This window comes from Manacus candei, unplaced genomic scaffold (assembly GCF_025592945.1).
Source record: "Manacus candei isolate 608988 ecotype Guabito, Panama unplaced genomic scaffold, ASM2559294v1 h1tg000023l, whole genome shotgun sequence".
NCBI lineage: Eukaryota > Metazoa > Chordata > Aves > Passeriformes > Pipridae > Manacus > Manacus candei.
Genome location: NW_026138071.1, coordinates 3,580,927 through 3,608,306, shown reverse-complemented (window position 1 = coordinate 3,608,306; position 27,380 = coordinate 3,580,927). Strand labels below are relative to the sequence as shown.

Below are 27,380 nucleotides of genomic sequence, written 5' to 3'. Positions count from 1 at the left end.
CTCCCCCAGGTGCTGGGGTGTTTTCCTCATCCCATCATCCGTGGGATCCAGGAAGAAAGATGAGAGTGATATGGATAGCAGAGGTCTGGGCAGGGAGATCTATGGACAGGCTGAGAAGTGCAGCTCTGGCACCATGGCTTCATTGCACGGGCTGGTTCACAACAGTAAGCTGAAAATTGTCCTGCTACAGGGTATGGGGCATGTTCCACTTGCCCTGGATGTGAGCTGGGCGTGGGGACAGAGTTGCCTTCTCCCAGCACTGCTTCATCTCTCTTCCACTGCCTCTAAAGAGCAGGATCTGATGGTTCTCTGCCAGAAGCAGACCTGTGAGGCTGCAACTGCCTCTCAACATATTGTTGCAATGCCAATGCAATGGCTCAATGTGGGACTTAGGGTTTAGATAAGAAATAATGCAACTGGGAAAAAAGCAGGAAAAAATCAAACTTTTGGGGAGTTAGGAGCAGAGGATCCCTCTGGCTGAGTGAGTTGTTCCTGGTAGGCAGCTACTGGAAGCCATGTTATTTTGGGACGTGCTGTACCATGGGATGGTGTTTTGCTAGAATTGTAGGTGTACAAAAGTGATCCCTGCCTCAGAGGGCTCACAGTAGCCAGACCTGGATGACAGTATGGCTGTCATAGTCCACAGATGGAACAATGAGCAAGGATGGGCTTTAAGCAGAGCCACAAGGAGCAGCCTGCTCTCCAGCTCAGTCTTTGTGCACAGGGCCAACCTCATGTTCAAACACCAGCTGCGTGCATTTTGGGGGAATTCTTGATCTTTTTCCCAGCGTTACCTCTTTGGACAGGGTGGGGTTTTCCTGTTCTGAGGGACTCCAGCATTTCTGCCCAATTTAGCACAGAGAAAATGAACAGCAAACCCTTCATATTGTTATACGCATTTTAGATGTCGGCCTCACAGTTTGATCAGCAGAGGCTCCGAAGGCTCGTAAACCTGGTAATACATAGTTCCAAGACTGCATCAAAGAAGTTCACAACCCTTTTGGGAGAAGCTGTGAGTACTGATGAAAGAGGGAACTTATTGTATATGTAAGAAAACTTCTTTCATGGCTTATGTATTAAGGCAGGCTCTGTGGCCCAGGGAAGATTGGGGCTGCTTTTAATTTACATCGCCCCTCACTTATATTAAGTCTTCGTCAGAAGAAAAATTAGTCAGATGTTTTCTTAATGACATCATTTTTTTTAATCCCGTTTCATTTTTTCCAGATGAGGCGGTGGAGATTATTAGAAATGAATTGAAACTAAATCTGGAACAGAGACTTTGATTCACTTCTCCCTCCTCCCTGGTAGAAATAAATTGGTCGGCTCCGTGCTCGGCCGCCTTTATTAGCAACCTCGACAGAAACCAGCCCCGGCGGCCTCAGCTGCAGCTTTCCGAGCTTGCCGCCGCCACAGCTGACATCATGGCGAGAGGCACCAGAGAGTGACTTTGGTCACCCTATAATTTTGGTAGCAGAAGGCCATGGCGACGCAGGTGGGGAGGTTACGAGGTCTGAAATAGCCATGCCATCATCAGTTTGTCTTTCAGTGTCATAAAAGAAAACAGGGTCGATGCTGGTGGGTTTTCCTCTAGCTAAACCCTGGCCTGGGTCCAACGAGTGCCTGTGTCGGTGGCTGTGCGTCTCGGCAAGTTCTTTATATCTGATAGGTTTTCGCTGCCTGGTATTTCACACTAGTGAGCCACAAGAGTATATTGCTACAGGAAAGTACTTTGAACTATAAATATTTCAGAAGGCATTTAATTTACTACCCATCAGCAGAAAGTGTTCAAAAAGCCACAAGGTTTACTAATTTATCAGAAAGACAGAGAAACACACGGAAGATCAAACAAAGGCAAACATGCTCATTAAACTGCTGAATAAGTCTGCAAAGCCTGTATTACATTTCTGTGTGGTTTTGTTGATATGCAAGAATTACAAATAAATTAAAATGCACCTGAACTGTTGATAAGACAGGGTGGGACTGTGATCCTGAGGTGCAGGAGGCATGTCTAAACAGCTCAGATCATCATGTTTGTGGTTGTCTGTGCATGGAGAGACAGATCTTACATGCATAATATAATATGCATACAATGGCATATTTGGATAGTCTTAGGGAAGGACCTTTCTAATAACCTCCCTTAGATCAGCCCCAGTTCCAGATCCCTGACCTCCGAATCCCTGTTGTCTCCCGTGCTTAGGGTGCAGCCCTTGGGGTGCACATCCATCTCTCCCTGCTTTGCTAGAGCACCCAGCCAGGGACAAATCCCGTCCCTGCTGTGACCTGTGTGTCAACAACAGCTCTGCTTCCAGCAGTCTGTGAGTACAGAGAGAGCTAATACAAAGCAGATTTTGCTCTTTTGTTTTGCCTAATGACAGCTCTGCCTCTTTTGGTGTCTAGCTCAGATTTTCTGCTTCTCCAGTCAGGGCAAGTAACTTTTTCTCCTGTCCTTGCACCCTCTGCAGTTTGTCTAAGAGGCTGGAAGGTACAGTATAACACGTGGCTGGGAGAAGTCCGCTGACTTTCTTTTCCATCCTGGTTCACCCTTCAAAAAACTGCTTAAGCACTGAAACATGCATATGACTTTTTTTTGTTTCCTGCTGAATCCCTCAGCATGCAGGGATCTTCTTTCTCAGGTAGCGCTTGGCCCAAGGAAGATCTGAGAGATTTAAGAGAGTTGGCCCCCAGAAAGCATGCAGTAAAACCTCTCATGAACTTTTGCCCTCTGAACCTTACCGCCAGCCTGTCAAGGAGGTTTGTGCTAGCCATGATGGACGCAGGAGGGGAGGGCTGCTTTGCTGGCACTGGCCAAGCTGCACGTGCTGGGCCGAGCAAAGCACAGCTCAAGATCACATAAATTCTCCTTGCACCATTTGCATCCTTGCACAGGCAGCCCTGTTTGGGGCTTTGTCTGCACATGGCAGCACTAAACAGCTGGATACCCAGGGGCAGTGGGTAGCTTACAAACCCCCAGTTTGCCTCGAATATCTTTGTGTAGCCAGCATCCCCATGCAAGGAGAGGGGTGGGACCTCTAGCATGGGGTGTGTTCCATGCCGCCTGTGCGTGCAGGCACTGCCTGAAGCAGCTCATGCTCGTTTTCACAGCATCCCATTTGGGGTGAGCCACCTTGCGTAGATATATGTTTAGTGCAATACAGGTGCTTGTCTGTGGGAAACTTGGAGACTTCAGGCTCTGTGTATGCCAAGAGGGGATGTTCTTCCCACTATGTCCTTGAACTCCTCTCTCGTGGGCAAAGGCAGTGGGGCAGGACAGAGAAGGGTGGCAGGCGGCTATGCCCGCCCCGAGTGGCTGTGAGTGACAGCGTGTCTCTGTTTTCTTCCCAGGCCTCCTCCTTTGAGCGGCAGTCCCGTCATCTCCGACATCTCCCTCATCCGCCTGTCTCCACACCCAACCGGGCCTGGCGAGTCGCCCTTCAGCCCGCCACACCCGTACGTGGCACCCCACATGGAGCATTACCTCCGCTCTGTCCACGGCAGCCCCACGCTCTCCGTCATCTCTGCTGCCAGGGGCCTCAGCCCCGCCGATGGTAAGACACTGTGCTACTGGTACTGCAGAGATTTTGTAGCTCATCAGTACTGAAATTCCCTAAAACTGGGGGATTTACAGCTGCAAAGGCTCCGCAGCTGCTCTCTGAAGTGGGAGAGCTGTCTCTTTTTCTTTTTGTTTTTTTTTCCCCTTTAACTACACATTTGTTTTGCATCATCGCACTGAGAAAGCAGAGCGTGAGAATAGCTATTACTGCTGGATCATAGTATAAATATTTTGCTTAAAGTACGTTCCTTTCTGCAACACTCTCGTCTCTCTTATGAGCTTCCCTGATCTCACATCTTTACTGGGAGCCCTGCTTCCCCCAAAGAGGGTCACAGTTGCTCTGGCTGCCTGGTCTGTCTGGGACTGACATTGCAGAGGAGGCAACACCAGCTGGGTTATCCCCTATGGGCTTTATATCTGTGGTCAGGGTGGCTCTAGAGTGAAGGAGAAGGGCCATACTTTTTTCCTTCTTACTCTGAAGCTGCCCTGCAGCTTTTGGGGAAGGCAGGGGTGTGTGGGGAGCTGGCACTGGGTGCAGGCAGAGCTGATCATGCTCTCTGAGCCCCATCAGACCTCATGATGGGGAGCTGGTGACAAAAATGTCCAGGCCAGGAAAGGGGAAAATGTGCAACACTCCTTGCACTTGGCAAGGTATAAGTCATGCCCTGCTTCATCAGAAGAGCTTCATTACATGGTTGCAGGTGGCTGGCTTAGTGCCCAGGGAGCAGCTGAGGTTTGGGGACTTGGTCTCTGTGCACCCAGCAAACCCCAACATCTCCTGGCTCCTGAGCTGCTGCAGGGGCAGGCAGCCCTTTGCTGCTGCAAAGCAAAGTGCACCAGAGAGCAACAAGGCCCCTGGATTAGTGCCTGGCAGCATAAAACCATCTTCTGTGGCTAAAAAAACATCTCTAGAGTGATGGGGACATGCATGTGTCTTCTTCCCTCCCCTAAAACGTCATTCGAACTCTCAGCCTCCCGCCCCAGAGAGGTCTGATGGCTGGTGTGCGTGTGCTCTGCCTCGTCCTCTCCTTCCAAAGCCAGTTTCATTGTTTGCTGTGGAATAAAGGCATTGTGTTTGGGGTTGCTTTTCTTTTTCTTTTTTTTTTTTTTTTGTTTAAGGCGGTGGTAAATAAGTTAATGGGGCAAGCGGGTGGGGAGGCAGGTTTGAAAAATTACAGCTGGGAGAAAGTGAGTGTAATTGGCTTTGGCAGCCAAAATGGTTTTATGCTGCCAGACACTAAACCTAGTTCTATGCATTAGATCTTGGCTTTAATTTCCTCACGCTGCTATCGGGAACTGGGCTGCATTTGTCTTTCCTTTCTAATAGGCAGGGATGTTAATGCTGACAGGGTTACTGCTGCCGGCAAGCTGGGCCCTCTCCCCCCTCCCAGGGGTGCTGGCTGCGTCCGAACGGGAGGATTATTAGAAGGGGGAACGAGAGATTGTTTATAAATTTGCGGAAATAGAGGAATGCAGAGGCCCCAGCTTAGTCTCTTTTGTCCGCAGAAGCACGCCCAAGCACACGTCACGAGAGCCCTACACAGAGCCGTGTGGCTGGGGCTGGCGGGGGGCACGGGGGGAGACAGGGCCTCCAACGTCAGCACCAAGGTCTAACATAGCAGTGGGAACCTTCTCCCCATGTTTTTCTCCTTGCCTGCGGCTCCAGCAGTGGCTCATGAGCACCTGAAGGAACGAGGTCTCTTCGGGCTGCCCCCACCACCACCGGGAGCCAACCCCGCCGACTACTACCACCAAATGACGCTGATGGCCGGCCACCCAAACCCCTACGGGGACCTCCTCATGCAGGGCGGGGGAGCAGCCAGCACAGCACACCTCCACGATTACCTCAGCCCCGTTGACGGTGAGTAGCAGTTTGGGTCCTCCCTGGCATGACTGAAATTTTGGGATAGATGGATGGGGCTGCCCTCCAGGTGGAGGTTGCTATATGTGGTCACTCTGGCCTGCTGAAACCCATGGGTGCTGCACTATAATTTTGGGCTTGAAAGGTCACCTGTTTCCAAAATATACATAATTTAAAATACATACATCATGGTCTCTTACAGACAGTGGCATGTTTGCTGCATGGCTGCTGGTCCAGTGAGGAGGGCATTGCTGCTGTCCTGCTGCATTGACCATGGGTGACCCTTGGGGGCAAGCTCCAGCTCCCCATCCCACCCAATGTTTAGCCTGGTTGGTGTCTGGGGAAAAGGAGGGCCATTTCCATGTGTAGCCATGCTAGGCGCAGTGGACCTGTCACCTTTGTCGGGACCTCCCAGGTCCCCAGGGAGAAGAGATATGTTAACAGGGAACCGTGGTGGAGAGAATATGTTAGTACTTTGTGGGAGGAAAAAATGCGGGAATGTGGTATTTGTGCTAGTATTGAGTGTTATAAACTCAGAAAGCTCTTGCTCCTGGCTAAATGAAGAAGAAATAGAATCATGTTAGGCACTGTGGTGCTGAGTCACCCCTGTGGCCTGACTGCTGCCCTGGTGAGATGCGTAAAATCTATCTGGAAGCTTATCTGAGGTTCATATGATTTTTAGAGCTGTTAGAAATGTCTTTACTTTCACTTTATGCTGCATCTTGTGAGAAGAGGGATTGTACAGATACTACAGAGGGCAGTTTGGGGATTATTTCTGCTGCAAGAAAGAGAAGTCTCAGCTCGACTTTCAGATCCAGCTTCTGTTTCCTGGGATGCCTTTGGATTTGCCTGTGGACCATTATAATTTTTGGAGTGGAGATCTGCATCGTTTCATTACCGCTTCAAAGTTTCCGTTGTTGAGCTTTTAAGATGAAAGACTTTGTGGTCTTGCTGCTTCATAAAGTGACTGGTTTAGAATGATAAAAGCTGTTCTGGCTGTTCAGTGATGGGGGCTTACAGATATTTCTAATGAAAAAACAGTTTCTTGTCTGCAGCTGCTGTGGAAGTTTTACCTGAACAGTCATTTTCTGCTGCCCATTCTTAGATTAATAGGCAATTTGAATCCCACTCTGAAAGGGAGGACATGTGCTCCTTGGTACCATCCTGCCCTCTAACACCCACAATATATCCTGGGCTTCTCTGCTACAAAGCAGCTGGTCAGTAAAACTGCTCTGTCTTCCTTCCAAAGGGTTAATGCCTGTGGTTATAGCAGATGGGTGCAAACCAGCCCTGCCAAGTTTTCCTCGGGCTTATGAAGAAGACTCCTTCCTCCTTCCCTCCTTATTAGTCCATCTCTGACCAGCAGTGCCTCACTGAAGTGCCAGATAAACAACCAGGAAGGGAAGCAATCACAACTGTTTTTGTGGTAACGTAGGCTGGCTCTCAGCGCACCAAGATGTTTCGTCCTCTGGTTTGCTGAAGATCAGTCTTTATCTGAGGTACTGAGATGCTCCCCTTGGCAGAAGACTCTCATACTGTTTGCCTTCTCCTGAAAACAACTCTAGAGTGAATCATGTATCAAAGATTCTCAGTTTCATGCAGCCGAGCTCATAACTGTGATTCACTGCAGAGCCAGGACTCACCAAGCATTTATGATGATCCTTCGGTAAAGCTTTGCTGATGAGTAACTGGAAAGCATTTTCTGGGCCTTCACACGTTCTGCTTGAGATGAAAACTTTCAAACACCGTGAGAATGTGACACGAGACACCAGAAGGCTACTTTTTAAGAATGCGTAAAAGAGCAGCAGCCCAGTGCCAGTCTCTGGTCTACGTGTTTGGGTTTATCCATCAGCCAGAGAAAAGAGAGAACTGTGCATTATTAAGACAGAAAGTAAAATGGATGGCTCTGAAATGCTGGCTGAGGAACCAGCATCTCCTTCTCTTTTTAGAAAGTTATTTAAAAAATTTAAATCAGCAGGGCCTAAGTAAATAGTTGAACAGATAATTTAATAAAGCAGCCTCTTATGGTATTTTTCTGAGACAGGAATATCAGTAGCATGCATAAAACCCCAGTGAGTCACCACCTCACTGAGTCTGTCATTCAGAGCGCCCTTTTCTTCTCAGGGAGCCCCAGAACACTGAAACCTTACAAGAATTCGTTTGCAGCATTGTCACACACCTGTGACAACACTGGCACCTGTGAAAGAAAAAGCAGCAGATAAGCATATATTAAACCTGGCCTATTCAGTGTCACATCACCTCCAAACATCTGCAGGTCCGTGGGAGGCCTAGACACTGGGTATGGTAGTTCTTCCACAGACACAGTCTTTCTGGTTGCTGTAGTTGTGTTTCTTGGAGGATTTCTCAATACCTTCATGGTTTTTGTCTTGTGTTTTTCATCCCATCACATGTCTAGGGTCAAGAAAAGTAATAGGATATAAATGTCATCTGGAGCTTGTTGGTGCCAACCCTGTGCCACGTCTTCTGAGTGTTCAAATGCTGACTGAGCTAGAGTACCCAGAGCTGCATCTTTTGCAGGGTTTTCAGTGTGCAGCTAGAAGTAATTACACCCCTAAAGTAGACCAGAGTTAAGTTTTACACACCAGACTGCTAGGGTATTGAGGCCAGTTCCAGTGGAGACTAAACAACCCTTCAGTTATTTCTCCCATTTCATTTCCTTACCCAAAGGGGACTCAAAATCCAAGAATGGAGTTTGAATCCAAGCTTAAAGCTGTTTTTTGGAAAGCCTACACTTTAAAATCAAAAGTTAATCACTTTCCAATGTCACAGCATTGCTGATGGGGTAAGTTTGAGACAAACTTACAGATTCTGTTCACCAGATCAAAACAATCTTTTGCATTTCTATTCTAGAAGTGCTGCTACATGGTGGATTATTCCAGGTGATGGAGTGATTGCACAAGAGCATCCCTGAGGCTCCTGGTGGGGAGCACAGATAACCCTGGAGATGACTACAACTTTCTAATCATGTTTAGTACATCCAGCTGTTTTTTGCCCCTAAGCAGGGGGGTTCCTGTGATTACCCTCTGCCCTTCAGGAGGTGTCATTTTCTCTCAAGAGGATTCTATCCAGAGTGACTCTATGCTGGTACTGTTATAGCCCTGTACCTCAAAAGATTTCAAAGTGCTGTACAAAGCAAAGCCATTGCATCACTGGAGACCCCAAAGAGAAAGAAGATCAAATGATCAGTGAGCATAACGGTGGCAGCTTTAGGAAAAAGATCCAGATCTTTGGAATAAGACTCTATGGCCAGGGTGGGAAGTAGAGATCATCTTTAAATCCATCACTTTGCACAGCATTCAAAGTGTGATTGGGTTGTCCATGCTGAATCAGGGAATGCGGAACAAATATCTTGAGTCCAACTTAGATCCAGGTGGTGCTGCACAGAGGTAGTCTCTCCAGGTCAGGAAGGCTGCATACATGTGTTTGTGCAATCTTACAGTTAGCAATAGCAGGGATGACCCTACAGTGCTGTCACTGAATTTTGTCCAGTTCCTGGAGCTAGAGGTAGGATCCCTGCCCTGTTTCTCACTGCCTGGTGCCAGGCAGTCACAAATGTCTTGATTCACAACCAGCTGTAACTGTAACTGGGAAAAGGCTTTGTTCAGCACAGCACAGCCAGCAGGCCAGCAGTTGGCACAGTTGCCTGGGATGTGGGCAAATCATCAAGCAGGACTTTATTTCCCCAAATCAAACAGTGATTCAGCTTCACCAGCCTCTTTCAGTCAGTGTTGTTGGAGCCTTTCTACTTGAAGGCAATGATTTAGTAGTCAGAAGGGTAAGAAGCAGGTCTGGCAGTGCAGCCCGGTGGTGGCTGCAGTCAGTGGGCACATGTCTGTGAGAGGTGAGCTCAGGACTCTCTTCAGCAGGTCCATGTGAAGCAACTGCTCCATCAGGACGAATGGAGAGAGCCCAGCTTCATGGCGACCTAGGAAGGAAGTGCCTTGCCTGAGGCTGGAGGGACCAGCAGCTCTGGGTTTGCAGGATGGATGTGCCAGACTGCAGATGACTTCCCAAACAAACCAGCTGTTGGCTACTCTGGGCAGACGGCGCGCCCTGTAGTCACTTCCTTAAAAAACTCTCAAAGACCTATTTTTTTGTTGTTTTCTTTGTCCCAGCATAGAATGGAAACTTGCTGAAATCTCAGAAAAGGTTCAGAGAATGGGAAACAATTTCCCACCCATTTCTAGCCAGCAATGCTATTTTTCTCCCCAGAAAAATATGTACAGAAGAGAGAAGAAGTCCCAGAGCATCCCATAAGTGCTGTGTCTGGAATCCTGCTGCACTCTGGTTTCTAAAGAATTCAATTTACATATGCAAGTTGGGTCGACTAAACAGTTACCTTGTGGATTGGGAGTAGAAGAATGCAGCCTTGTCTTTCAGCGAGGATTTGAGGGAAGCATTAGTATTCCTTGAACTGCAAAGTTGATCGGCCTGGGGAGGAAAGAAAGAAGGGTCCCAGGACAGCGTCTGGTGCCAGAACAAATGTCCAGCATCTGCTGCAGTCTGAAAAAGAGGTGTGTTGCCTCTGCAGAAAGAGAGAGGGGAATAAGGAACTGGTTACGCAGAGTGTTTGTAGTTTATTGCTGCTGCTTATTGATTAAGGGACCATTCTGTGTTTTTATAGCGCTCTTGGATTTAATTTGATGATGGGAGGAGGGGTATATTTCTGTACACTTAGGATGGAGTTTTGTTGGTCAGTGGTCAGGAAGAGGGACAATTTTGATAACACTGTATTTATCCTGGAGCTGGACCAGGGGACGCAGGGGGAGCAGTGGCTCTGGCGGGGTTTCTGTGGGGTGCAGGGTGATGGTGAGCCATCTGCAACCCATGTGCCTTACAGACTCATCCCTTTGGGAGCAAACTCCCCCAATGACCCTCTGCAGTCGAGATCACAGCAACATGCTTGTCTGTAAAGACTTGCCAGAGATTTCCGTACCCTGAAGGAGCCTTGAAGGAGCTCCCACTGAATGCCTGGTGTTCCTTCTCAGGAGGGCTTTGCTACCACTATGTCTAGTGTGTCATGAGGTCTGAAATCTCCCTCCAGAAAAATTGTCTCTTGTAGTATCCCTCTCATGGCCCACAGTTCCCGTAAGTGGTCAGAGTGGGAACCTCCGCTCCCACCTCCCAGATGAGTAAGGATCTTATTCTGCCCCTGTGCAGAACAGCATTGGGATCATCCACAGGACTCAGTCCACAAACTGCTGCATGTGTAAAAGCTGACCATTTGGTCATCACTGACCTGTTGTGGATTAATCTAAATTTGGGAAGAGTATTCCAGTTTCTGAGCAACTTGTGGATGTGATAATTCATAGACACTATGGGAAACTGCCAGGGATGCTTTTACCTTCTAACTAAGAAATCTGGACTTGCCTCTGAACTCTAGGCTGGCTGGAGGACTGGGCTGGGATATTTGACAGACACAGCCAGCATCACTTGAAAATTCAACCTTGAATTCTTGCTAATTTCGAAATGAGCTATTTAAACATGCATACCCCAGGAGAAAAATGGCTTTTGGTTGTGAGCTGTGGCATTTACGTTTATCCTGCAAAGATCGTGCTGCTATAAAGTCAAGTTTTTTCTACTGAAAAGTTATTTCAGGCAGTTTTAAAAGATTTCTTAAAGTATGTGGATTATATTTATTCTCTAACAGGTAGACCTGAGCCTATGACAGTCAATGTGTCTGGGTCTGTATATGAAATAGTAAGGAAAGGCCTGTGCAAAACAGTTAAAACACTGCAAAATGTATCTGGCATTGACTTTTTGTAAGGCAAAGGCAGCAGGGTCAAAAGCCTTCATGAGCTGCCATCCACAATGCTGCCGCCAATGCCAGGAGCTTTGGACTCAACCTTTATGCACCCTTCCATTCACCAGTTCTCTTCTCCTCCTGACTCTGAGAGAGAAGGGGACAGTCTTTTGGCTTCAAAGTTCCTGTGTCTTACTTCAGGCCAAAGGATATTTCTGTTGTTTGAAATCTGAAAGCAGTTTGAATTCTAGGAAGGTATCTTTACATTTTGCAAAAACAAAATCAGATTTTTTCCATTCAGAGCTAATTTGTTTGATATACACCCTAATAAATAAACCCAAGATGCTAGTATGTCCAAAAAAAGAGTGCATCAACATCCCATGTTTTCAAAGTGGGAAAGAATTAGTCTGAAAGTAAGATGAGATATCTCAAACAGGTGTGTCTCTAGGTCAGCTTAGTAAACTCATTCCATCTTCTAAAGTCCACGAAAGCATCTGCTAGTTTTAATAAATGTTCTTTCAAGATGAGAGGTAGAAGTAGCAGAGCAAATTGCTACAGTAACAACCACTACCCACCCTGGAGATGTTGTAAATGTGTTTGGCTGGAAATACTGTCCAACACCAAAGGAGGCAGCGATACAGAGATCTCAGGGAGTTATCTTTTCTCTTGTTTTGCTGTGTGGGCTTTGGCTCATCGCTTCTTTGTGGACCTGGGTGAGAAAAAAGAAGTTTTCCCATCTCTCAGTAACTGAGAGAAAGAAACTGAAGGTAAGAAACATCTGTCTCTGAGGTAGAGAGGCACAGAGAAATTAATTTTAAAAACTGAAACATTGATAGAGGAGTGGACTTAATTTTGAAACTATGTCCTACTTTTATTTCAATGTGTGACTGTTTAAAATTCATGTTAACCTATAAAGATTTTAGATTTTTGAACAAAACACCTTTTAAAAAAACAGAAAAAATACCTTCTTTTTTTTTTTCCCTTTCAAGAGTGTTGGTGGGGGTACTCTGACAGTTTGGGAACTTCCCCCAACATATTTTCCAAACATTGAAAAATTCTTGAAACTGCCCCTGTTCATTTTGAGAAGATAGCATTTTTGAAGGGGAGAGGAGAGAGGAAGTGTTAGTGGTAAATGTTTGCGAAGCTCTCCATCTCTGTGTCTGAAAAATGGACCCCACCTTCACTTACTTCTCTGGGCACAGTCCCTGCTGAAGAAGTTGTGTGTGCTTTTTCCTTTGAAACATCACTGGACCTCAGGCAACAGAGGATTTTGCTTATGTGCCCAAGTAGGTGTCAGTCAGCCTGTACTGAACACCTTGCCTATATGTACAGCTACAGTAATGTTTACCCGTGCTGCTGCCTGGTATCATTTGACACTCATGCTTAGTGTCCTCAGATCAGGAGATTAGGTCAGGCCAGTTTTATTATTAAGAACGATCCCAGTGCTGCTAGTCTGATTTAGAATAATAATTTTGAAAATATCTTCTTTTCATAAGTGCACTAGTGTGCATTTCTTCATGTGTTTAAACTGCTTTTCTGTTTCCCAGATGCTTCCCTTCCCAGGCACCTTGGGCAGGCTGTCATTAAGAAGAGAGGAATTGTTCATCCATAGCACGATTTTAGGTCACAGCTTTCCCTGGAAGCCTGCAAGACCTAGGAGACTTTTGTGTAAAGGACGAGCCTAACCTATTGGATCTACTGTCAAACATTTTAGATAGTCCATGGTACTTGCAAGATCTGAATTAGAGTGGGCACTAATGCAATGCATATTACTGGGTTTGGGCTGGAGAATTCCCAGGCCAGCTTGAAAATCTGACAGTTTCCTGCAGAGTTTTACATGGAGGAAAAAAGATGTACCTGTGAGCAGTGGGGAGGGGTGCCCACGCTGGCTGCACTGCCAAAACCTAGGTTTCTGTTGGATATCAGGACTTCTTCCCTCTGCAAATTAATGGCAACCAATGGCTGAACCAGCACTGTGGACATAAATCATGTGAAGGAACAGCGAGAAATGAGTACAAGGCTTTTCTTTCTATTTAGTAATTTATCAAGGGAAGTGGCACATTAATAAACAGATCTCCCTTGAGGTGTGGGAGTAACAGAGATAAATATGACTGTCAAATCTGGCCTGCTTCCTTCTGTTAGAGAAGGAGGAGACTGTGGGAATGCAAATGTAGGAAACAATATCTATATCTGGAAAGACGCATATTATTTGTAGGACAGAAACACTGGCAACTCATCTGAGATGGGACCTCATTGCACCTGGTGCAGTATGTACAGAATAAAGCACAAACCCTCTCTCTCAAAAGGAACTCATCTAAATAGATGACACTGAGAAATAGGGACACTGAAAGGAGCAGCAATTTGCTCAAGGAGGTATGACTGGGGAGGAAACAGCACCCAGGTCTTTCCGGGTTGTGGCACATGTATCGAATCAAGATGCCTTATGGCCAGAGGAGGGAAAAACAGAAAGTTTAATTAGTTCAAACCAGTTACATTAATGCATGAATATATTGCAGATAGAGGACAGATTTGACCATTATGATCTAGACTCAAGCAACCTTCACATTGCTTGTTCTAGGGCTCTGGGAGGACTCAGATTTCATAGACCAGATGTGAAGGTTGAGAATTCTGCACTCCAGCCTTTGCTGAGGGAAGGTCATTTGCTCATTTTGGTTTTGCGTCCATAGTGCTTCTGCAAAGTGTCTGCACCTTTTCCAACTTCCATGGAAGTGCCTCTCATCATGACACATGGGGCTGAAGTCTTCCAGCTGCAAGCACTAGGAAGGTTTGAGCCTAGTCCCTCCAAATCATGTAGCATCTTTAACATTCAAGAGGTGGTTTTTATAGGCTGCTGCTCTTTCTGTTTGCTACCTGATCCTTGAGTCATGTTTTCTCTCATCTCCCTGCCCGTGAGGCTGCAAAATGTAGTTATACAAAATATTACAAGAAGAGTGTGTTCAATATATATGCAACAATTTGATTTTTAGGAGAAATTCCCAATAATATCAGTATTTCAGTAAAGGTATTGCATGTAGCAACTCTTGATGGTGTAGGACAAAAGTCACAAGAGTGCTTGGTTCAAGTACCAACTTAGCCTTGGACTTCCAGTGGGACCTTGGGACTGTTTATCTTGTGCAATGAGGGACATTATGGGAAGTAAGAGGATGGTGGTACTAAACCCCATTGATTACACATCACCCAGGCATGTTAATGACAGAGCCACTTAGGTGCATGGGTGAGTCATGTGGAGACTGGGAGACTGCAACTCAGCCACCGGTCTCAGGGAAATGTTGACACAAACTTCTGTGAGCCAACACAAATCAAACTGGCAGGATATATTTTCCCTCCTTCACCCTCATTCAACCTCTCACATACCAGGACTGTCATCAGGATGGAAAGTTTATGCTCTTGCAAAGTGCCAGGCTTGTATTTGGTGATATGCAACCAAAATCAGTGCCTCCAAACAGCTAGAGGAAAATAGCTCATATTGCCTGGCTGGGCAATTTAGTGTTTTATTCACAGTGTTTAATAGAATAAACCCATAGGAAGCTCTCTGGGGAGACCACTATTGGAAAAGTCAGGTGGTGATGCAGAACTGTGCTCATCAAGGGAAGGAGATGGAGAGGCTGAACTCTCCTGCACCCTTGGGTGGATGGCAGGAATTACCAGCCAGGTCCCATGACCAAGTGCTGTGTTTTACCCTGAGAAACTTTTTTTTTAAATAGACAACCTAAACTCTGCTCACTTTGGAGGGATGACTCATTCCAGGCAGGGCTAGGGTTCAGGCAGGTTTTGGATCTGGTACCCTGGTACTGGAGAATGTTGTGGTATTGGCCCATCTGCAACTCCCATCCATGCTACCCCAGAGATTTGAAGATGGGTCAGGCCTGGGCAGAGTTTCCTCTGGATGAAGTCAGTCATTCCAGTTACAAGTGCCGATGCACTGAGGGATGCCAAACTTTTACAGTAGTAACTCGTCATGTATTGCAGATCCACAAACGGGACTGGCAGGGTTGGAAATGACTTCATGCCTGAATGATTGACAATGGCTAATAGGGCCCAGGCACTGGCAGGTCCCCTCAGAGGGGGAGAGTTTGAACTTTGTGCCTGAGCTGCCAAATTGGTTTTCTTAAAACTCTTAATTTACTTTTGGGGTTTCTGGAGCCTTGCCTCCTTCATTAATTGGATGGTCAGCATTGTGCTGGTGCTCGTTTGGTTTCCGTTCCCTCTGCACACAAGCACACACACCATTTGCAATGGTTGCCCCGGCTCGGATGTGCGGCTCTTCTGGCCCACTGCTCCTGACACCGAGTCAACAGGGACGGCTGCGCTCATGGAAACCTTGCAGGGAAGTTTCCCTTTTAATTTTAAGTTAATTTAGTGCCTGTGAAAGGGAGCGATGGACAGGCTTCTGGATCCTCCAGAGACAGCGAAGCAAGGGGGCATTCATGGCACTGCCTGACCCCTGTCATTCAGCACCCAGAGGAGAGGAAACATCCCATCAAAGTGCAGCTGATCCCTTCGCTGCTCCTGGCTCCTGAACATCGCACAGCAGTCATGAGTGCAGCAGTTCTCAGGACTTCCAGCCCACCCGCAGAAAGGGAGCAGCCCACTGGTTTTGTCTGACAAAATCTCTCCTTCCTGCAGTGTCCCGGTTTTCGAGCCCGCGAGTGACTCCAAGGTTAAGCCGAAAACGAGCCCTGTCTATCTCCCCACTGTCTGATGCCAGCATTGATCTCCAGACAATGATCAGGACCTCCCCAAACTCTCTCGTGGCATATATCAACAACTCCAGAAGCAGTTCAGCGGCGAGTGGCTCCTACGGTCATTTATCTGCTGGGACAATCAGGTAAAGCTTTGGGAATGGCTTTGTTCAGCTGAGGAACCATCCCTACGAAAAAAGGGATGATCCTCCAGCAAGGGAGACCTTCCCTTCCTTGCAACCTCTGCTTTTGTACATCAGGGCTGTGTAGTGTAGTAAATCAAAGCCCCCATCTGGTTTTGCATGTGGAAGGGTATTTTGTGACATATGAGGTGGGTTTTTTTGGCTGAATTGGGATTATTGGTTACCACATTTCCAGCAATTACAGTATGATCATGCCTCCCTGCAAGCAGAAACAGATAATAAATTAATCTAAATGCTCACTGTGAGCAGTTGGACTGGTTAAGAAACACTCTGATTTAAGAGATTGCCCTGAAGTATTCTCCAAATTATTGGCCCACATTCTTAGAAAAAATGTTGTCTGGGTGGATTGAAGAGCATAATTCTAAAAACATAGTTAAAACAAATCTAAACCCTCGAGTAAAGTTTTCTTCAAATCCTAATTAAAAAGCCCTTACATTAGGCTGCTGACTGTTGTCAATTCCTGCTATGATTGCTTCACCCAAGTTTCACAATGTTATTATTCTTTTTATTACTTAACTGTTAAAAATGTTAGATTTAATTAACACTGATGTTGCAAAGCAAGGGTTATAAAGATTATGCACTCCTAAAACTTGTGGGGGAAAACAGAGATATTGCTATTAGTAATTCTAACAGTGATTTTGTAAGTTACTTTATCCAGCAGCATAATTTAAAATCAAACTGTAATGTTTGACTGTAAAGCCAAACATAATGCTGATTTAAACAAATTGCAACTCCTTGTCTGGTAATAATTTTTTTTCTAGTCTTTTTACCTGTTGTCATCAGCTGGACATACCTCTAAGCATCTCAGCTTATACTCAGATTTTAAGGGTAGTGTCTGGTATTTTCAACAAACCAGTAGAGTGCAAAGACTGACCCAATAGTCAATTGTTGGCCTCCGAGGGAATAATCAACTAATAATAATAAAAAATTTGAAACCGTTATTGGTGTTTTAAAAGTATATCCTAAATGTCAGGAATTTTGAAGTGGCTTACATATATAACAGGATAACTGCTAGAAATTTGGGTGAAAAGACTTTTTTGTTATTATTTTAGCAATGTGTTAGAGGCTGGAATGAAATCCGCTCTCTAAAAGCAAAATTGGCAATGAAACATGTTGCTAATTATGGCTCCATTTTCTGAGCGTTCACACCTTGGGCAGTTTTAGTGGTGTGAGAGAAAATACCATGAGGGTAAAGGTTCAGGGCAGTCACCTCTTAAAGGTGGTAAATAATCAGTTTTTGGGCTGAGAATCCGTGGTTCATGAATCACCGGCTTAGAGTACCCACAGAGCATCTCCTGTGCTTCTCTGCCTCTGCCCAGGGGACTTGGCCCTGGGGGTGAACCCCTTTTTTCCAAAAGCAGAGCTTTGTTTGTCTCACACCTGTTGCCCCACTTATCTCCCAAGCAGCCAAGGGCTAGTGGTGTTCCTGGTCACCACTGACCTAGATTGGAGATGAACCAGTGACCTAGATAGGAAGGGTGACATACTTCAGCAGTCCCCTGAGCCAGCACTCCCCTCACCTGAATGCAGAGTAAATTGCATGGTTTTGGACTATGTTAAGTGGATACTTATTCATCCCTGCTGTAATCTGTGCCAAGTGAGCCAGGTGATGCTGGTTTTTCATATCCAGGTTAGCATAACCCCAAGGTTGCGAGTCTGCAAAATAGGTCTGTCTGGGAAAACCCAGGAGCCTCAGGGGCTGCAAAGCCAGATGTATCCAAATCCCATCCTCTTCTGCACTCCCTGACAAGGGCTTTTGTTGTTTTTTTCACATAAGAAGCAAAGAAATTACAAAGTATCAGTTGTGTTGGGTCAAAACGATTCACCAGTTTGTTGAGGTACACGCGAGACAAATCACACCTTTGCAGTAAAGCAGGCTGTCAGGCTTATTGTGATATTGAAGGCATCTAGCTGGGGCATTGCAGCCTGTCTCCTGGAGTTTTCAGGAAACCAAACTTGAATCAGGCACTAGCTAATGTGACAAATATTGTTAAAAATAACTGCTCATCATTTTTCTTTCTCTTGTTGCTGCAGTCCGGCATTCAGCTTCCCCCACCCCCTTAACCCTGTGACGTACCAGCAGATCCTGACCCAACAAAGAGGCCTGAGCTCAGCCTTCGGACACACTCCTCCCCTGATCCAGCCGTCCCCGACCTTCCCCCCACGGCAGCACATGGCAGTGATCTCGGTCAACCCACCAACACAGATCAGCAACAACAGCAACTGCATCTCTGACTCCAGCCAGGTAGGAACAGCTATCCTGGTCCTCCAAATGAGCAGTGCCCTTCATGGTGGCTGTGGGAGTTTTACCCATTTTCTTTTTACTCATACTAGCCCCTTATGTTGCTTTTTCTTTTTCCTGCCTACTGTTCTGACTAGTCACAGCCAAATTTTGCATCCACATCCCTTCCTTGCACAAACACGTACCTACCCATGCAGAAACCAAAGGCCTTGATCCATCAGGTGTTGAACATGATACGCAAAGTCATCTCAGGCAGGAAATCTCCTTGAACATGTGCCATGTCCTACTGAAATAGAGAGAATTCAGCACATGCTGTAGTGTTTTCCAAGATAAGTACCTGAGCACTGTGAATCAAACTTCATCAGTACCTTCACCAATTCCTCCTCCCTTTTTTGCACTGATGTGAACTCTGCCAGTGGTCTTTATCTTTAACAAATAAATGCATCCTACGTAGAACTTCTTCACATTTTACTTACTGTTCCTTTTTTTTTTGGAAAAAGTGTATCCCTGCTGTTGATTTTTACTGTTAAATTTTGCAAAACTAGGGGGCCAGATTTTGAAAACTAGGAATACCATGATGTGTGTGAAATCCCACACCTCAAAAGCATCCTTACAAATACCTGTGAGCTCACCCAGGCACATAGATGTGTACACAAGCCCTCCACATGCACTGGATTAGTGAATATGTCTAACACATTCTTAATCATTTTTCTTTTCCACTTACATTCCTTCAAAGTTTAAATTGCAGTCGCTTTTCTCCCCAGAGACTTATTTCACCTTATTTCACACCCATTTCGAATTGTTGTTTTAGTTGTATCATACTGAACTTTTCAGACTGGTTTATTGTTTTAGGGTTTCTCATGGTTCCTGCACTGCAAATTCTGTTTGTTATTGCAGGTTATTTGATTGATTGGTTTTGTTTTCTTCTTACAAACTGGCTACCAAAATAATGTGGCTGGCAGGAGTTCTGCCTCTGTTTAATAATTTGCAGGACCAATCTTGAGCAATTAGCAAGAGTATTGAAAATATTAATGTTCCAATTTTATGCACATACAATGGGATGTTTTTTCTCCTGAAGTTGTTCTCATTTTTTAAGAGCTTAGCAAAATACACACATAGTCTTTCATGCACTCAGCATGCCAGAGCCCTCATACATAACCAGAGCCCCCTGCTCCCCCCTGGAATTCATTTTCTCAACAAATCATTTCATCACACTGAGAAATAAAATTGTGGCTTGGGTGGGGGTTGTATAAGGCTTGGGTGGCTTTCACATGGATTGGATTGTTCTGAAACAGTGCAGCAGTGGTGAGGCCAAGCTCACTGGTGAGCAGAAAATGGGGCTGCCTTTGACTCTTCTTCCCTCTCTTCCATCCCTCTGCCTTGCACAAACGCACACGGGTTGGTTTTCATATGAAACCCAGGGCAACAGGCCAATACCCTGTTGTCCCCTGCCACTCCTGAAGTTCATGCTGCTGCCTGTCTCTCATCCCAAACCCCAGTGCCATATCTTGCCTGGTTTTCTTTCCTAGAGCAAGCAAAGCAGTGAGTCGGCCGTGAGCAGCACCGTCAATCCAGTAATTAACAAGCGCAGCAAAGTCAAGACTGAAGTCGAGGGCTTGCCCCCAGTGTCCCCAAACACACAGGTAACCTCCCTGGTGCGAGACATGTTGTGTGGCCGAGACAGCTGGGTCTTGTCTTTGGGAATGATACTCTTGGCACCTTAGGCTACAGCTGGAAGCAAGGCAGCAAAGCCTGCCAGGCAAGCGGGTGTCTCCTGGAGCGTGAAGCCCAGAAAGGTACAGGACAGAGCTGCAGTGATTGAGTGAAATATTCGATGGGTGCCTGGGACTCAGCTTGCTGTTGCTGTACTTGGATAGAAAAAAAAGAAGAGAGAAAATATACCAAGTGTGATAATTTAAAAATCACATCTTGAGTTTTCTGTGCTGCACAGCAAGCAGTGTTAGTGTCTCAGAGCAGACATAGATTATGAGGGAAGCTTGCATGTAGGTAGAAGGCTTGCAAAAAAAAGGACAACTTCTTGATTCAACAAGGAATTGCTCTTAGAAACATCCTTTACACTGGTGACACAACATTTGACACCAAGAAGGGCCCAAAGGCCTTTGCTTTCTTTCTGGAGCTCTGTGATTGCAAACTGGTTAATGGCTGACAGTATCCATCTGACCGTTCTTTATCACAACTGTAAACTATCAGGAGTGCTCTGGGCACTTCATTTTCATGAAATATTAGACCGTGTTATTGTCAAGCGAATGGAAGAGTTGATGACAAATTTCTCCTTCTGCTCTGGTTCAGGAGCAGGTCTCAGCATGATGCATGGGGACAGCAACGTGTGCAGTCATCAGGGGGCTGGTAAAATTGATGAAGATAGCATATCAGGGAAAGATAAACATGCTGTAGTCAGCACGATTAGGGCAAAGAGGCACCTCTCTGGAGCTTTGAGTTTAGGAGTGCATCTACACACTGCTGCAAAATCACAAGCCCCGAAAAACTAATCTGGCCACCACCCGGGCTACTAGGGCAACGTGTTTATTTCTTGCAGCAAATGAAAAAATATTTGAAAGCTATTACCTGCTTTGTCAAAGCATGTGTAGCAGAGGAGCTGTGGAACAGACATCTGCTAGCTCAACGGCTGTCATCCTCTGTTCTCTGCTCCAGTGCAAAGCGATGTGCACCCAGCCTCAGGGAGTGCTTGGACAGTGGCTCACCCCTGCAGCCCTGCCCCAGAGTTTAATCCACTGGGTCTTACAGGCACTGAAATTGACACTGAAAGAAGCGGGAGAGTAGTTTAAAGTGGCAAAAGGAGATTTGATTGGAATAGCAAGGTGAAATTAAGAGTAGGAAAATGCACGCTGATCATCTAATAGTTCCTAATGAGGCAATATGTGAAGTAATACCCCAGGGGAAATGTAGGCTCCATGTCTTGCGGCATTTCAGTATGGACTGGGAAATCACTAGAAAGTACCATGTAAGAGACAGCCCATTCTTGGCAAGGAGGACAGGTTAAAAAGCTGAATGTAGTGGGTGTCTCCTCTTTGGTCTAAGCAACAGCAATTAATTAAATTTGGGAATTCCTTTTCTGCAGGAGACTGTGCTGAAAAGTTGTGTTACAGTCAATTAGGTATTGACTGATTCATTTTTTGCTGACTATAAAGCTCATCCTTCCTAAAAAAAAGCATGTATGTGTATGTTTTGTTTTGGAAATGCTGCATTGGAAACGCCTCATGTGAATTGTGGTTTGGGTGTTCAAAATCCTTGGCCAGACAGTATCTCCAGTAATGGCTTGTGCTCTAAAAAAATGCAATCCAGACAAGATTTGTGGGACACAGTAGAGCACCAGGCATAAGTGACCTGAGTTACTGAGCTCTTGCAATGCCACAAGAGCTCCAGTACAAGATTCAGATTAGCATTGAACTAGCCAGAAATAAAACAAGTCAATCCTCTTCAACAAATAAAATGGTTTCAATTCCATTTTTCCAAAAGAAGGTATAAAATTTTGGCAAAATAAGATTTTTAGTAGAATATTACAGTTTTCTAGGGACCACACTTTGCATGAAGACAAATGTTTCAACAAAAAATAATGCTCATAACTCAACCAAATAGGAATTGCAGGAAAAAGAAGCTGCTATTTGAACTTTCTCAGTCTGTTGCTATGGACTCTCATATAGTTTGAATGTCCAGAAGTCTATCTGTAAATTACTACAGTTTCCTGTCCCAAAAGCCACCTTGCAATACTTCTTTTTAAAATTAAGAGCTAATTAAAACAAATCTCTTCCTCTCCATATCTAAACTTTTGAATCGAAAAGTCATAGCTGGCATGTATGTCATGAGCTAGTTAATGAAAATTGTTGAACTTCGGTACAGTATGTCTCACTTTCCAAACCATATAATGCCATTAAGTCATTAATCACTGCAGCTCCCCAGGAGGCATTCAGAAAGTGTTGGTGGGGAAGGAGATGGCAACCAGATAGATTTGTTTGGGCAGGCCAGAGACAGTTTGAGATGGGTCTGGCTGTGTCTGCACACATATGGGTCCAACTGGAGAATCAGATCATGAGGAACAGTGTCTGCTGTGGTTAGTCATCCCAGATGCTCCTGTGTAAAGCTGTCCTGCAGGTGGGATGTTTTGTTCTAGGCAATAGTAGTAATTGGGAGGAAAGAGAATGAAGGAGGACAAAACATGCAGGGTTTTGTCTTGCTAAATTCCAACCCAATATTGGCTACTGATTGATTGCCTTGTCTCTAGTGCAAGTGTCTGATGCATGCAGAGCTGACAGTTGTCCTTACTCTGAATTGTACTAATTATGTTGTGTGCTACACTATTGTGTAGTTGCCCATACTTTAATCCTCATAGCAGCCATAACAAAAATCTTCTGTGCTTCATTTAGCACTGAGGAGCTGGCTAGACAGAGAAGTTAAGGAGAGAGCTCACAGCGTGCTCAGCATTAAAGAAACTCATTTATGAGTCGGGAATTCCTGGAGATCTGTTCTGCAACCCCAGCCTTCACTGGGTCTTGCTCAAGGTTCCCAAATTTCAGTCTCAGAGAAGTGCTTTGAGAGCTCATCACTTTGTCCCTGTGGAGCATCCTGCAGGCATAAATCTTTGGGTAAGGATTAGGTATCATTTTCTCATCTACTAAAAGATGCAGAAAACAGAAACCCTCTCCCCAGCCCATGTCAGGTAAGTGTGGTAACCACTAGGCTCTGAGCCCCCTGTGGTTTCTTCATGCTCATGTTTCCCCACTTTGCCCAGATCAGAAGTTTTGCTCCAGCAAAGAACACAACCAAAGGTCAAGAACTGGCTTTTTCCTTTCTCCAGCCTTTCCTGAGACTACCCACAACCTGGCTGAAGCCAGGCATTGCTGTGGTGATGGCTTCGGGATGTTTCATGTCATGTCATTAACTCTGATCCACTTCTACCAAAACTCTGTAACTCTTTATTTCACAGTAATCATGGATGTTATGTAGCCAAAATGAGCATGGTTTTGTGATCAGTTGATACCTGTCCTGTAATCTATGAGTAATGGAGGAATTAAGATGAAAGAAGTTCACTTATACAATGCACTGTTGTGTGTTGCAGGAGCATCTGACAGACCTGAAAGAAGATCTAGATAAGGATGAATGTAAACAGGAGCCTGAGGTGATTTATGAGACTAACTGTCACTGGGAAGGGTGCACAAAGGAATATGACACTCAAGAGCAGCTCGTCCATGTGAGTAATGGTTGGGAGGAAACCCCAGCGATAAATTTGGGTTTCTGTGCACTTGTCCTCATATTTTATCACTAGCTGCTGTACAGCCAGAGCTCACCCTGGGAGCTACTAAAGGTGCAAATCAGAGATACGGTGTGTAAACACTGCCAAAGCAGGTCGCTGCTCCCCGAAGAGTTCAGCTGAGAGAAGCCTCTCATAGATTATGTGATATTGCTCCCTTTTCAGCTGCTGAGGCTGCAGTTTCAGTCTCCCTTGTGAATGGCCCAACGACAGAAGGCTCTGTGCAGAAGGGCCAGATCAGAAAATGGGGAAGAGGGCTGAGCCCTTCCCTCTTCACTGGCCATATTCACTGAGCTTTCCCATGTAGCTACTCCAGCACTGGGTCAGGGATTGTCTGTGCTGTCCCCAGTCCTAGTCCACGAAAGCCTTTTATGCTGCTGTGACATGACCTGTGGGACCATATCATTTAGAAGCTGTTGACCTGCTCAGCTCATCCCTCACACAAAAATAGAGCACTCTAGAGTTTGGAAACAGGCTTCAGTGTCTCCATCAGAGTCTGAAATACAGAAAGTGGGTTGATTTGCTAAAACTTGGGAAACAGCACTTCCATAATCACAGTGGTGTCCCCAAACCAGTGTCAAAACTGCTCTCTGAAGGATCCCCAAACCAAATCATTAATCAGATTTTCAGTTCTAATTAATTCCAAGAACCTTTTGTACACTTTGCTTCATCTGGGAATCCACCGTTTGGTTTTCTTTGGCTTCTGGGGTCAACAAATCCCTCGTACTCAGAGCAAGTGCCTGTGAAATCAGACATTACTTGTGTCTAAGCCCCATCCTGCCCTCAGCCCAGCACCCTGCAAGTCATTATTTTGGGTCTCTGGTGTGAGCCCTTTTTATGAAGCCAGCCCATATCTGCAGGGAATTCACCAGCCTAGCAACCCTAGGCCTGTTGCTTGCAGCTAAGTGTTGGATTGGGCAAGTTTTGCAACAGGAGCTGCTACCTTCTCCTTTTCCTTCAGCCTTTTGCTGCTTGTCTTAGCCAGGCTCCCAGTCTGCCAGGGGCCACCAATGTGCAACTCACATGTAACCATCTTCCTGAGGGCTTGTGTCTGCTCTCACCCTTTTTTATATATCTTCTTTTTACATATGTTTAGATGCCACCAAGTAGGCATCAGTACCATTTGCCCAAGTTCTGCAGACAAACATTATCTTAGCCCAGAAGGACTACACTCTAAATTACAATGTTGGGCACATGCTTTTCTTCCATCTAAAGCTAGTGCCTGCCCACCTCTGCCAGAAGTCACTGGTTGAGTGCAACAAGTCCTTGAGTACAGGAAGATTTGGAAATGGTTTTCAAGGCCAAATGAGTGATAAGGTGCTTAATGGGTTGCACACTGCATGCCACAGGATGTTGCTTTTCTGGGGTTAAACCACAGCAGCCCTCTCAGATGGGCTGAGCTCACATTTGTCCAGCAGTTTTTGTGTGTTTCCCTCTCAGATGTAAGAAAAACTAACTCTGCCCAGAGCAAAGTGCAGAGCACCAGGCAGCTCAGCAAAAATTTGTTTCCAGAAAACAAACCAAAGAAAAACATTCAATGAAATATCCAAGATCCTAAATTTGGACGGTTATAAAAATGGAGGCTTCTGTACTATGATTACTAGCAATGTGGGGTTGTGGATTTGGGATGCCCAAAATACACATGGAAATGAAATACAGATGTTGTGGGCCAACTTCTGAGAAGATGGCATCTCATCATGCATGGAAAAACTCTAGTTTGTGTGCAGAGCAAAGTACCTGGGCGAGCAGGGTCTGTTCCCCACAGACAGTGCACAGTGTGCTTGTGGGAGAAGTGAGTGTCAACAGGGAGCTGCAGGAATGAGGATATATTTTTGCAAGCACAACTGCTGCTCCCAACTTCAAAGGTCACACTCAATTTGAGAGAAGTTTGAGAGAAGCCCAGGCAAACCTCCAGCCAGGTGGGGGCTATGGAACTGTAGCTGAAGTGGGTTGAGTTGTGCAACTACTCATCCACCACGTGATGGGAAGCAGATGTTGCCCAGACAGTGAGTGAGTGCCCTTTCCATAAATGTTCTTCCTCTGGCCCAAGCAAGTCCAAATGGGCAAGCCTGTGCTCTCTCCCACTACTAACACTGCCTTGTGTAGTCTTAGTTGCAAGTCAGACTCCCACACAAACAGAACCTGGAGACATCTTCCCAGTCTGGTCTGGGCATGGTTTAGCATGTCCATGGGTCTCCTGGGAGGTTCATCAGTTTTCCACAATCTGAGGCTAAAATCTCACACCAATGCTATGTAATAAAACCAGAACCATAGGCAGCAGAACTCCAAACCCATACGAAACCTCTCCCAAATGCAGTCTACCCCGACTCTCCCAGCATGCAGCTTTGGCTCTCAGTTTTTACCAGTAGTGCCTGAGAGACCAGCTGAGCCCCACACACCTCCTCTTGTCCCTGGGTAGAACTGGGACTGTAGGCAGAAGGTCCCTGACGCCAGGATTGGATCACAGCACACAGAACGCTGAGGCTGGATTTGGCTGGGACTGAGAAGGCTGCTGATTTTGTTTTAATGTACTTTTGTGTCCTCACATTGCCTCACCATCCCGAGAAAATCTCATCCCAAGCTGCAAAATGTGTGCCTGGCCTTGGCCAGGGGGACAAAGGCGGGGGCTGGAAAAAATCTCAACACAAAAAAAGCCAAAACCCAAACCCAAAGTGGTTTATTTTAGGATTTCCTGTCAGTGAATGTCTACTGAAAACACAGGAGCGAGGACAGGCATTATTTTTGGCAGTGAGACCCCATTCAGAAAGACAAGGCCGCCACGGGAACAGCGCTGCCGACAGACTGGTCTCTGGCTCTGCTTATTTTCAGCAGAGCTTCATCTGCCCTGAGCTGGGAAAAAGCGACTCTTCCTCTCAGGGTGGACGAAGGCACCATTCTGGGTCTGGCTTTTCAACACCCCAGCAAAGGATTTCATGGACCAGAGTAATTAGCAGTAATTGATGCAGCCGAGTTTTTGCTGGCTCATAGCTCACAGATGCTGTCATTTCCTGCCAGCCACCAGCGCTGGACAGCAGGTGGATGTCTTGGGGCCGGCGTATGGGCTGGTGTGCAAGTAGGCTTAGAAACATAGAATCATTCGGGTTGGAAAAGACCTTTAAGATCACTAAACCCAACAGAGGCTTGTCTCCTCCTGTCCACCACCCTCCAGCAACTCCCTGGGAAAGTGTCCCAGCTGCATAAATGCAGCACAGCAGGGTTCAGCAGAGACAAAACTTACTCTGTCATCCCCCTCAACAGTGACATCAAGCAGCTGAGGGGGACACTGAGAGGGCTCCTCTTTCCCTGGCACTGTGGGTCCCCATTGCATTTGGAAACCTCTCATTTATAGCTGCTTTGGAGCCAGTGTGCTGAGTGCTGTGCACCTTCTGCAGGACACACCAGACCACAGTGTTGGGTCCTGTGTCCCTGGTGTTATCTGTGCACCTGGCACCCAGGTGCGATGCCTGACCACAAGCACTGGGTAGGGAACATCTGGCTTTTGGAGCACTGTGTGTGCTTCGCTGGCATCAGCTCTTCCAGGTGTGACCTGCTTTTCCTTTCTCTCCTACCAGCACATCAACAATGATCACATCCATGGGGAGAAGAAGGAGTTTGTCTGCCGCTGGCAGGACTGCACACGGGAGCAGAAGCCCTTCAAGGCTCAGTATATGTTGGTGGTGCACATGCGAAGGCACACAGGAGAGAAGCCGCACAAGTGCACGGTGAGCTGGCAGGGACACATGGTGCATCTCACTTGGCAAGTGGGATGC

General features: G+C 46.0%; 1 protein-coding gene across 4 annotated transcripts in view; it reads left to right on the top strand.

The window, feature by feature from the left end:
* GLI2 (GLI family zinc finger 2) overlaps positions 1-27,380 on the top strand; it is a 191,430-nt gene that overhangs the window by 146,236 nt on the left and 17,814 nt on the right. For 3 of the 4 annotated variants that reach the window (XR_007904456.1, XM_051786987.1, XM_051786986.1), the window contains exons 4-10: positions 3,343-3,545; positions 5,217-5,411; positions 15,823-16,024; positions 18,116-18,326; positions 19,853-19,966; positions 23,419-23,550; positions 27,183-27,332. Coding sequence is in view for 3 of the 4 variants with exons in the window: in XM_051786987.1 (XP_051642947.1) it covers positions 3,343-3,545; positions 5,217-5,411; positions 15,823-16,024; positions 18,116-18,326; positions 19,853-19,966; positions 23,419-23,550; positions 27,183-27,332 (1,207 nt within the window). In the remaining variant the exon portion in view is untranslated. The remainder of the gene's footprint in view (positions 1-3,342; positions 3,546-5,216; positions 5,412-15,822; positions 16,025-18,115; positions 18,327-19,852; positions 19,967-23,418; positions 23,551-27,182; positions 27,333-27,380) is intronic. The other variant, XM_051786988.1, reaches the window with a different exon arrangement.